Raw genomic sequence first — 12321 nt, 5'->3', positions numbered from 1 at the left:
GGTGTACACCATGTTTGGTCATCAAAGTAAAGGGAGTTGTGCCTAGAAATGCATCTTGGCATTTTGTATATTTATAGCATTATACATTGTATGGGTGAACATCAGAAGCTCAAGTGATGATGATGTATCTTGTGAGGGGCTTCTTCGACAAGATAAGATTTGGTGATGGCCAAGGTATGGGTTGTATTGAGGCATGACCATTAATAATGGTAATAAGGTAGTTTTTGACCATGTATTTAAGGTATTATACAAAGGCATTTGAAGGTTTTTTACTAAGGTATTTAATACCTTAAATACCATCTCCACGTTGGAGGTGACGAGAGCAAGCCGATTCTGCTAAGGAGCTGGTTGCCAGAGGATTCCAAATTGCCAAAAAGAAGCGGTCATGACTGAAATAGCAGGAGCATGGGTATAGCGTGCGGAAGGTGGCAACCAACAAAAAAGGAAGAGCTGGCAAGGAAGGGGCTAACAGGCACTGCAGAGAAAAAAGGGAGAGGCATAGCAGCAAACAAAAAGAATAACCACTGTTTGGAGCCTGGAGCACGAGACGGAGAGGGGGTCCATGAGAAGAACGTGCTTGCTGTAGAGAAGGTGCCAAGAGTGAAAGTGAGAAGGCAGAGGCAGATGGCAACAGTGAGAGTTGTGATAGCAGTGGCTGCGTCAAAGCAATGGTCTTTACATCATATGGATGTAAGTAATGCATTCTTGCATGGGGATTTGCAGGAAGAGGTGTATATGTTGCAACCACCTAGTTATGAGGATGTGAGTCACCCCGAGCGTGTTTGAGGTTGAAGAAAGCCTTGTATGGCTTAAAACAAGCACCAAGAGCATGGTCTGAGAAGATTTTTCAATATCTTGTCACTATTGGCTTTTATGTAGCCAATGCACATTTCTCGCTGTATGTGAGACACAGTGATAAAGGGGTTGTACTTGTCATCTATGTAGATGACCTGATCATTACAAGGGACCATGATGCAAAGATCTTTGATGTAAAGATCTTGCTTAGATAGAAGTTTGAGATGAAGAATCTGGGGGAGCTCAGATATTTCTTGGGCATTGAGGTGATTAGGTCACCACATGGTATTGGATTACTATAGAGACAGTATGGCTTGGACATGTTGTCCAAGTATGGTATGATAGGCTGTAAGCCTATCTCAGTGCCATTGGATCATAATGGCAAGTTGAGTGCAGATTTAGGAGAGATTTTGGATGATCCTACTATGTATAGGCGCATAGTAGGAAGCTTGATCTACATGACGATCACTAGGCCAGATTTGAGCTATGCTGTTGGGTTGGTGAGTCACTTTATGCAGGTTCCTCGTCGGAAGCCACATTTGGATGCATTGAGATGCATATTGAGATATGTGAGGTCTACTTTGCATTATGGACTATTTTATGAAACTGGGACAGAGATATGTGTACATGGATACACAGATGCTGATTGGACTGGTAGTATCTTAGATAGAAGATCTACTAGTGGCTTCATGTTTTCTTTGGGGAGTGCTGCTGTGACTTGGAGCAGCAAGAAGCAGCCTACGATTGCTCTATCCAGTACAGAGGCCAAGTACAGAGGTGCTACTATGGCAGCATGTGAGGTAGCTTGGTTGAGAAAGCTACTTGCAGATTTGGGTCTATCAGTGGTGGATAGACAAGTTGTCATTTTCTGTAACAACATTAGCAGTATACAATTGGCGAGGAACCTAGTTTTTCATGCTCTCACAAAGCATATAGAGGTCCACTACCATTTTGTCAGAGAGAAGGAAGTTGATCTTGTTTATGTCAGCACACAGGATCAGGTCGCTGACATCTTCACCAAAGCATTGGTGGGTACAGAGAAGGAAGTTGACCTTGTTTATGTCAGCACACAGGATCAGGTCGCTGACATCTTCACCAAAGCATTGGGTACAGAGAAGCTTCGCAGATTTAGGACTTCGCTTGGTGTACATGAGATGGAGTTGAGCTCAAGGGGGAGTGTTGAGATAGGGAGCTCATCTAGCTGTTGAGATATCGAGCTCATCCAGTGAGGCGGTGGACACTGATGACCCGCCTGGGGGATAGGCCCCACACTTACACCACTGGCATGGTTGGTGAGATCATGGGTGATATGCGGCCAGTGGGATGACAGGCTTTGTGACAGCCATTCTAGAGACTGGCATAGTTATAGTGCCAGCTCATTTAGTTGGGTTCACACTATAGAGAACCCTTGTATGTATTGGTTGAGTACCTTTCATATTGAGTGTGTACTCTTATCTTGTATATGGTGTGTTGAGTGTTGAGTGTAGAAGAAGAAGATTTTCAGCCTCTCACCTTGTGTGTTCTCTATTAGGGTTTTGTGAGTGTGTGTGTGCTTGCAAGAGCTCAAGCTCTCTTCCCTCCTGCATCTTTTCATGCATCTTTTCATGGTATCAGAGCCTGGTTTGTGCTAAGAGCTGAGCTGCAAGCAAGAGAACCACAGGAAGCGGTACGAGGGTAAGAGCTTCAACTACTCTTCCCTATTTGTGTTGGTGACTACACCCTTGTCGGGAGCTCAAGCTCTCTTCCCTCCTGTATCTTTTCATGGTATCAGAGCCTAGTTCGTGCTAAGGGCTGAGCTGCAAGCAAGAGAACTACAGAAAGCGGTACGAGGGTAAGAGCTTCAACTACTCTTCTTCGGGAGCTCAAGCTCTCTTCCCTCCTGCATCTTTTCATGGTATCAGAGCCTGGTTCGTGCTAAGGGCTGAGCTGCAAGTAAGAGAACCACAAGAAGTGGTACGAGGATAAGAGCTTCAACTACTCTTCCCTATTTGTGTTGGTGACTACACCCTTGTCGGGAGCTCTACGAGAGGCACCGGCAAATGATCTCTGATTGAGGAGCTTTCTTTGCGGGAGTAAAGCTATAGGGCAACTATATTGTTCTATCGGACTTCGTTTTTAGGTCGAAAAAGCGTTTCGGGTGCGTCTGGACCTCCGTTTTTCAGAAAGCAGGCAATTTCGAGCACTGCAGGTAAGTCATCGATTCTCTGCAAAACTTTGCTTTAAGAACTGCAGGAAGACAGATTGGTTGTGCAGACACTGTGTGTGCTGCAAAGAGGTCAACAGTGCCATTGGGTGTATGTATGCATTTTGAAGTCACTGGTTGTGACATTTGAGAGTACTACAGTACCACTGCAGAAAATACAACACTTTGTGCAGGACAAACCAGAGTGCTGTTTCTAGTAAATTTGTGTGTCTGGCAAGATGTCAAATGATGGCATAACCCAGATTGTGGCTGAGAAGCTTGATAAGAATAACTTCCATGCTTGGAGGTTCAGGTTGACAAATTCCATGCTTGGAGGTTCAGGTTGACAAATTTCTTGATGGGAAAGGGCTATTGGGACTACATAATAGAAGGTGAGCATGAAGAGGCACCAGAGATACCGGACATAAATCCGACTGCTACACATGTGAAAGAGTTTAAAGACTGGAACCAAGGAGCCAAGAAAGTTATGTATTAGCTCTCCATTAGTATACAGGACACCATGATTGGGCACATTCAGGATGCCAAGTCCCCCAAGGAGGCATGGGACACCTGGTAAAACTCTATGAAACAAATACCAAGGCACGTAAGATACAGTTGAAGAATGAACTTCATACTGTGGAGAAAAAGAGCATGTCTGTGAATGACTATGCATTCAAGATAAAGGGTATTGTGAAATCCCTTGCATCTATTGGTGTGTCAGTAGATGATGATGATAAAGTGGAAGTCTGTCTACATGGTCTCGGGCAACAATACAAGGCGTTCAAGATGTCTATTCAGACTCGGAAAACATTCCCAACTTTACAGATTTGGTGTCTATGCTGATTATAGAAGAGAAGAGCTTGGGTGAAGACCAACAATCTTCACAAAACAAAAACAGTTCAGAGCATACACAAGTTCAGGAAGAGGACGAGGTAGAGGAGGCCGTGGACGCGGTCAAGGAGGTGGCCGAACAGGTAATTAGAATTATGGCCAGCAGCAGTAGCCAACAACAATAGTCCCAGAATACACAACAACAACACACAGGTGGAAGAGGCAAATTCAGAGGCAAGGGGAGTCAAAGAGGAGGTGGAAATTGGTAAAGGCAATATAATGATGCACGTGAATGCTTTTATTGTTGTAAGCCTGGACATGTGTAGGCAGAATGTTATAAGAAGCAAGCTGACATGAAAAACGAGAAAGTGCATCAGAACAACTATGCATCCTCAAGCAGAAACAATGAGGATAATGAAAGGTTGTTTGTTATGCAGCATGTCGTGAATGCCATGTCTGAAAATGTTGAAGCAGCACAAAAAGATGATGTATGGTGTGTGGATTCAGGTGCTTCGAACCACATGACAAGTCATGGGGAGTGGTTCAAGGAGATGAAAAACCTTGTAAGACCAGGTTTTGGGGAAATAGGGGATGACACTGCTCATCCAATTGCCCATGTTGGAGATGTGCCATTGTCTATGCAGGATGGCAAAGTGAAGTATCTTGCAGATGTACTTCACGTTCCGAACATAACAAAGAATCTGGTTTCAGTTGGCCAGATGATTGAGCAGGGTTTGCAGGTTTGGTTTAACCCTGATGGTGGTTGTTATGTTGAAGACTTTAAAGACAACTGCTGCAGGTTGGTTGCAAAAGGCAACAAAGTGGGCAGAATGTTTACGTTGAATGTAGACATGCCTGAAATGAGTGGTGCGATGTTTGCAAATGGTTCAGGAATTATTGCAGACACAGACATTTGGCATAAAAGAATTGGACATGTGAACGTGCAGAGAATAAAGTCTATGCAGACTAAAGAAATTGTGACAGGGCTGCCAAAGTTTAAAGTGGAAGGTATGTAGAGAATATGTGAAGCATGCCAATTTGGAAAGCAAACAAAGCATGTATTCTCACGTAACAGATATGTGAGCAGAAATGCACTAGATGTTGTGCATTCAGATGTATGGGGTCCTACAAAGACCATGTCTATGGGAGGCTGCAGGTATTATGTGACATTCATTGATGACCACACAAGGAAAGTGTGGGTATATTTCATGAAGGAGAAGAGTGAGGTGTTCACTCACTTTCAGAATTTCAGAGTTTTGGTTGAAAAGCAAATAGGGAAATATATAAAATGCCTAAGGTCAGATGGAGGGAGAGAGTACTTCTCCGATGAGTTCTCTGAAGAAGAATGGTATTCGGAGACAGTTTACATGCAGATACACTCCGCAGCAAAATGGAGTTGCTGAGCGAAAAAACAGACACATTGCTAAAATTGCGCGAGCATTGATGGAAGAGAAAAATATGCCATATAGCTATTGGGCTGAGGCTGTTTCTACAGTAGTATACATCATGAACAGGACTCCAACTGTAGCCATACATCATGTAACTCCAGAGGAGAGATTTACTGGCAGAAAGCCTAATTTGTCTCATCTAAAAGTCTTTGGATGCATTGCATATGTGCATGTGCCAGATGAGCTGAGAACTAAGCTGGATCCAAAAGCTGAAAAATGTGTGTTTATTGGATATTCCCTTGAGCAAAAGGGATACAGGTGTTATAACCCTGCTACACGTGAGTTGAGGGTAAGCAGGGATGTTGTCTTTGATGAGATGAGCAGCTGGTATGCTGCTGAAAAAGAAGCTGTTGGGGCTGATGTGAGTGGAAGTGTGGTTGCACAGAATGCAGGTTAGCAATCACAGTCTTTGAGTGGACCAGGAGAGTCCTCATCTACTGGGTCTATTGATAGACCATGGAGTGACAGGCTACGTCATAATACCAGTCCTGCAAAAGTGATTAGTACATCACGTAAATGACAAGAGAAAGTGTTGAGCCCCTTGGTATGCCTGACATTTCTGCAGGGCATTCTCATGTTGATGGAGAGTCTAGTGGCTCAGAGATGAGTCTTGATGAGGAGCTTGGGATCCCAGCTATGAGAACACCTGGTGTAAAGAAGGCTATGGAAGCCATGAATGAAAAGCTGCGAAGATCTGGGAGAGTGAAAAACCCTGTGCAAAGGTTTACCTATGATGGTTATGTGGCACATCACTATGCATATATGGCAAAAGTTGTGCAGGTTGTAGAGCCCACATGCATTGATGAGACTGTTGGAAATGTGTGTTGGGAGAAAGCTATGGATGAGGAGATAGATGCACTATATGGAAATGAGACTTGGGATTTAGTGCAATTGCCTGAAGGCAAGAAAGCCATTGGGTGCAAGTGGGTGTACAACGTAAAACATAACAGTGATGGAAGCATAAACAGGTATAAGGCTAGATTGGTAGGGTATGCACGCAGACATATGGCATTGATTATGAGGAAACTTTCAGCCCAGTTGCCAAGATGGCAACAGTGAGAGTTGTGATAACAGTGGCTGCATCAAAGCAATGGTCTTTACATCAGATGGATGTAAAGAATGCATTCTTGCATGGGGATTTGCAGAAAGAGGTGTATATGTTGCAGCCACCTAGTTATGAGGATGTGAGTCACCCCGAGCATGTTTGCAGGTTGAAGAAAGCCTTGTATGGCTTAAAGCAAGCACTAAGAGCATGGTCTGATAAGATTTCTGAATATCTTGTCACTATTGGCTTTCATGTAGCCAATGCAAATTTCTCGTTGTATGTGAGACATGGTGATGTGCTTGTTGTCATCTATGTAGATGACTTGATCATTAGGGGGACCATGATGCAGAGATCTTTGATGTAAAGATCTTGCTTCGACAGAAGTTTGAGATGAAGGATCTGGGGGAGCTCAGATATTTCTTGGGTATTGAGGTGATTAGGTCACCACATGGTATTGGATTACTGCAGAGACAATATGGCTTGGACATGTTGTCCAAGTATGGTATGACAGGCTATAAGCCCATCTCAGTGCCATTGGATCAGAATGGCAAGTTAAGTGCAGATTCAGGAGAGATTTTGGAGGACCCTACTATGTATAGGCACATAGTAGGAAGCTTGACCTATATGACGATCACCACACCAGATTTGAGCTATGATGTTGGGTTGGTGAGTCAGTTTATGCAGGTTCCACGAAAATCGCATTTGGATGCATTGAGACGTATACTGAGGTATGTGAGGTCTACTTTGCATTGTGGACTATTCTATGAGACTGGGACAGAGATATGTGTACATGGGTACACAGATGCTGATTGGGCTGGTAGTATCTTAGATAGAAGATCTACAAGTGGTTTTATGTTTTCTTTGGGGAGTGCTGCTGTGACTTGGAGCAGCAAGAAGCAGCCTACAGTTGCTCTATCGAGTACAGAGGCCGAGTACATAGGAGCTGCTACTATGGCAGCATGTGAGGTAGCTTGGTTGAGAAAGCTACTTGTAAATTTGGGTCTATCAGATAGACAAGTTATCATTTTCTGTGACAACATTAGCAGTATACAGTTGGACAGGAACCCAGTTTTTCATGCTCACATGAAGCATATAGAGGTTCACTACCACTTCGTCAGAGAGAAGGTCTTAGCAGGAGACCTTGACCTTGTTTATGTCATCACAGAGGATCAGGTAGCTGACATCTTCACCAAAGCATTGGGTACAGAGAAGCTCCACAGATTCAGGGCTTCGCTTGGTGTACATGAGATGGAGTTGAGCTCGAGGGGAAGTGTTCAGATATCGAGCTCATCTAGTGGACACTAATGACCCACCTGGGGGATAGGCCCCACACTTACACCACTGACATGGTTGGTGAGATCATGGGTGATATGCGGCCAGTGGGATGACAGGCTGTGTGACAGCCATTCTAGAGATTGGCATAGTTATAGCGCCAGCTCATGTAGTTGGGTTCACACTATAGAGAACCCTTGTATGTATTGGTTGAGTACCTTTTATATTGAGTGTGTACTCTTATCTTTGTATATGGTGTGTTGAGTGTTGAGTGTAGAAGAAGAAGATTCTCAGCCTCTCACCTTGTGTGTTCTCTATTAGGATTTTGTGTGTGTGTGTGTGCTTGCAAGAGCTCAAGCTCTCTTCCCTCCTGCGGGTGGTTGCAAGATGAGGTTATCTAGTTTCATGTCGTGGGCGCCCTTGGCTTTAGCTGAAAAACAGGCATTTTTTCAAGAAGAATAGCCAATCTCTCATAGTTAGCCAAGGAGTTTCACTTCAAGGTCTTCTAATGAAACATCATATGCAAAGTTGGGCACCTAAAACTATAATCTGATCGAATATCCAATAATTGCAAATCCCCTTTTCTTTGGGAACCAAGTTTGTATACAGGCCCTGTCCTAGGTTTAGACAAGTATAGTGAATGTGAGTAAATTGCCTATAACTTTTACATTATTACTCATACGATGTTCCCACTTTGCATATCACAAATACAAATAACATAGAGCTTAACTTGATTTATCGAGTAATTTTTGATGTGTTCTACTATTTTCTATATTATTTAAAAGATATTAGAATTGTTAAAAAACATACTATTTTATCCTCCCACCACATCTACCATTTAAAATGCTCAAATTGTATGGATCTAGTGATGATTAGATTGGGAAAGATTAGTATAATGTGGGTATAAGATAAAATTACAAATCTAACGGTTTGATTTTTGTAGATTTACTTTGGAAAATTTATTATGACTGTCAGAGGCCCATTAAATCAATAGTAATTTAATTCTAGAAAATTAAATATTGAATCTTTCAATCTAAAAACTCAAAGGATCAATACTCTTGTTGCCATGAATTTATCAAAAAAAATTTGACTTGATTTGAGTATGGGAAGGTCCATTTTCAATCCTCCCAAGTGAAAATTCCCATATTGTGTCCACTCTCCCCTTTTCAAGTCTAAAACCAATCCTAGTTAGGTTTGGAAATCTAGGCTTGGTAAACTTCACATCTTAGGTTTCATTCCATGTGTGAGGCTTGGGTAGGCCCAAACCTTATATATGCATGCCACTTTATGTCCACGTGAGCATCGAGAGGATCCACATAAGCAGCTTGCCACCTCAGCTTGCCACCTCCACCCTCCATGTCAACATGGTCAACCTAGTTGACTCCCCACCTCATCATCCTAGTCATCATTAATGCCACATCATCTTGCCACCTTTGCATGCCACCTCGCACATGGTGACATGGCATCCCACATCATGGAATTGCCACATCAACCATAATAGTGCCACATGTCAAGAGAATGCCACGTGTCATGCACGCTTGTGACACGTGGCATCTCCTTCCCACCTCCCCTCTTTTTTCAAAAACATATTTTTGGAAAAGTTAATTTAGTAATTTAGAGAAATAGAATATAGAAATTTAAATAATAAAATATATGTAACTTATTAAATAAAAGAATTTAAAATCACTAATTTAAAAGGATTATATTTTGGGATTAGATCAATAAAAATATTATTAAAGATCATATTATTAATTTTAAAAAAAAAATTTTTATTTTTATATTTCTTGAAAATTTTTTATGTAGAATAAACCTTTGAATAAAATATGAAAAAAATACATTATTTAAAAAAAGCAGTTATATAATTATAAAATAAAAGATTTCTTTAAAGATATATTTATATGTCTGGTAATGATAAATATTTAGACTTGTTAATAAATATTATAAATAATATTAATTTTTAAGTGGATAATAGTTTATCTTTAAATATCTTTATATTTATCTTAGTTATCCAATCAATCTTAGATAGGAAATCCAGTGAGATTTGAAGTGGATAACCTATTTTTCCTATATAATCACACATCTCTAGTACCATCCCACACTTATCTGTAGTACTATCCCATCATTGAGCCCTTATAATATTTTCTCTCTTAGCTTCCTTGAGAATGGGTTCTCAAAGTCGTAGGAGTCGGAAACGTGATAGGACTAGACTCCCCCCCATCCACCAAGTTCAAGAGGAGGAGAGGAGAAGGGTAGCTCGTGAGAGAAAGAGAGAGTGGAGAGCACGTCAACGAGCAACACCTTCCGTTGGCGATGATCCAAGCCTTGCTCCTCCTCTTCCACTTCCTCTCCCTTCGCCCTCTTCCCCCCCACTACCCCTTAGTTTAGATAATCCACATGAACCCGCCCTTCTTGAGTCCTCTCTTCTACAAGAACCCACCCCCCCTCCTTTGGGCGCCCTTCGTGTGGATAGGAAAGAACTATCAAAGTCAAGGGCACATCGTCGTGCCCATGCAATCTTCCAATCCTATTTCAAAGACCTCATGTCTTCATCACAGGCATGTGTGCTTGATGCTTTGATTGATCTGCCCAACATGGCCAACTGCAGGGCGCTTTCCGACATTGGAGGTCGAAGAGAGAGGAGAGCTGGCATGGCGGTGCTACAAAGTGTTCGTCATTCCTATATAGTTAACAAGAAGAGGAACTCTGCAGACGCTTTGGCTGCTCGACGGGCTATTGTGGCAGCCATAAGTAGCTCCCAAATGAAGGGTAAGGTTAGTGCCACATCTCGCATCCTTTCCATAGCACCACACGCACTTAGAGTTGGGTCTATTAGGCGACAAAGTTTAGATGCCAATGAGGTTGGTGCTATGTGGGCGGGTAGTGGTCGTGTAGCTAGGCATGATCGCCTACTAGATGAAACCACTAGAACCTTGATAGAAAGTTTTTGGGAGGAGAATTGTCGTGCATCGCCAGTTTTCAAGAAAGCTTTGCGTAAGAGAGTGACAAGAGGAGTGTTCATTGAGCACGGTGCTTGCTTTCTTGAAATGTCCCAAACTGAGTTGTATTCTCAGTTTGTGGCTTCGTATCCAGAGCTTAAAATTGGGCAAAGGTCATTTGAGGGGTGTAAGCCTTAGTTTGTGAGGTACTCACGTCAGCGTGACACATGTTGTTGTCGCTACCATGTTGAGTTCAATCTTTTTTATGATGTGTTCCGTTCTCTTAGTGGGCATAGAGAGTTGCCTCGTAGTCCACGTGATTTCATCCACTCTCTTTTGTGTGCACGCACGGAGGATGCCCAGTTCCATAGGATGCCTTGTGTGGAGAGCAATTGCACATCATGTGGTTCACTTGCACATCTACAGATGGTAGATCTTGATGCAAGTGACCAAGAGATAGTGGCATGGCAACGTTATGAGTATGTGACACACCAGCTCCAGAGTGGTGGACAGTCCAGGAAGTTGCAGCTCGTGGACAAACATACACCACGTTGTCACTTCACAGCCACATTTAGGGAGAAGATCTACCCCTACATACGGCACAGTCATTGTGCCAAGTGGCAGGATCGTCAGTTCCGAGCATGCCTAGCAGAGTTTCCTATTGGTGTGGTCGTCTCTGTGATTGATTTTGCAGAGAACTACACTTTCACACCTTTTCAGGAGATACAATCTGAGTATTACTTCTCAGAGCAGGTAATGGTTATATTTTGTAATATTTGTTTTATGTTTGAGCTTCATTACTTAATTGATTTTTTGTGTCCTAAACGTATGTATTGCTTCCCTCACCAGGTTGCTATTTTGGTCCACATTAGCTATCGACATGCAGAGGCTCATGTAGATGGGATAGCGAGTACCCCCGAGACCCGTGTCATTATTCGAGAGTATCATTTCTATATCAGTGATGATCGTTCACATGATGCACATTTTGTGCAACACTGTTTTCGTCTCCATGACGATTTTTTAGGAGATTGTGGGATCAGACATGTCCAGCGATGGGTTTGGTCGGATGGTTGTGGCGCACAGTTCAAGTCATCACGTCAATTCTATTGGCTCTACAGGTTGTACCTATGGCTTTCTTACATTTACAAATTAAACTAAATTCACTAGAACATCTTAAAGAAAACAATAACTAAGACTATCTTTTATGGATTTATAGGTGGCATGTGCAGTCTAGTATCCCAGTGATTTGGTCATTCTTTGAGACTGGTCACGGGAAGGGTGAGCATGATGGTGCAGGCGCGTGTGTGAAACGTGCCTTGAGGCGTCATCAGCTACGACAGGATGCTCAGCGGTTCAGAGATGCGGGCCACGTAGTCGAGTGGTGCTCCCAACATTTGTGTGGGAGTGCAGCATCATCGTACCCCAGACGTGATGCTCGGATTGTCAAGAGATTTTTTTGGCATGTGGATGGTGGCACGATTGACCGCAGAGCCTCCCATGATTGTGACACAGTACCTGGCACCTTGGGCTTACATTCCATCAGGAGCACGTGCATGGCGGCCCCCACGATTTACACACGACGGTTTGTATGGATGGCGATTGGTCACATTGTGCCTCGAGAGGATGGGCAGATGCATGGATACAGACATTCCTCTCCCCCGAGCATCCTTCACATCCAGTGGTGTCTGATGAGCACACAGGTCCTGCGTTCATGGTCAGTTATGATGACCTGACAGATTTGCTACAGGAGGGTGATGTATTTGCTGTTATTGCCAGTGAGGGAAATAGCGAGGGAGTAGACTACTATCTGAT

At 42.9% G+C, this 12321-nt stretch overlaps 1 protein-coding gene across 1 annotated transcript in view; it reads right to left on the bottom strand.

The window, feature by feature from the left end:
* Nucleotides 1-383: 383 nt before the first annotated feature.
* The window catches only part of LOC147640282 (ricin B-like lectin R40G2), a 142686-nt gene continuing 130748 nt past the window's right edge, over nt 384-12321 (bottom strand). Inside the window, exon 7 of the mRNA XM_086825037.1 lies at nt 384-475. Within this exon, the coding sequence (XP_086681163.1) occupies nt 384-475 (92 nt within the window). The remainder of the gene's footprint in view (nt 476-12321) is intronic.

This window comes from Cibotium barometz, chromosome 3, assembly GCF_041138505.1.
Source record: "Cibotium barometz isolate CiBa-2024 chromosome 3, ASM4113850v1, whole genome shotgun sequence".
Lineage (NCBI taxonomy): Eukaryota > Viridiplantae > Streptophyta > Polypodiopsida > Cyatheales > Cibotiaceae > Cibotium > Cibotium barometz.
The sequence above is the reverse complement of the archived record's forward strand: the minus strand, read 5'-3'. Positions and strand labels throughout refer to the sequence as shown.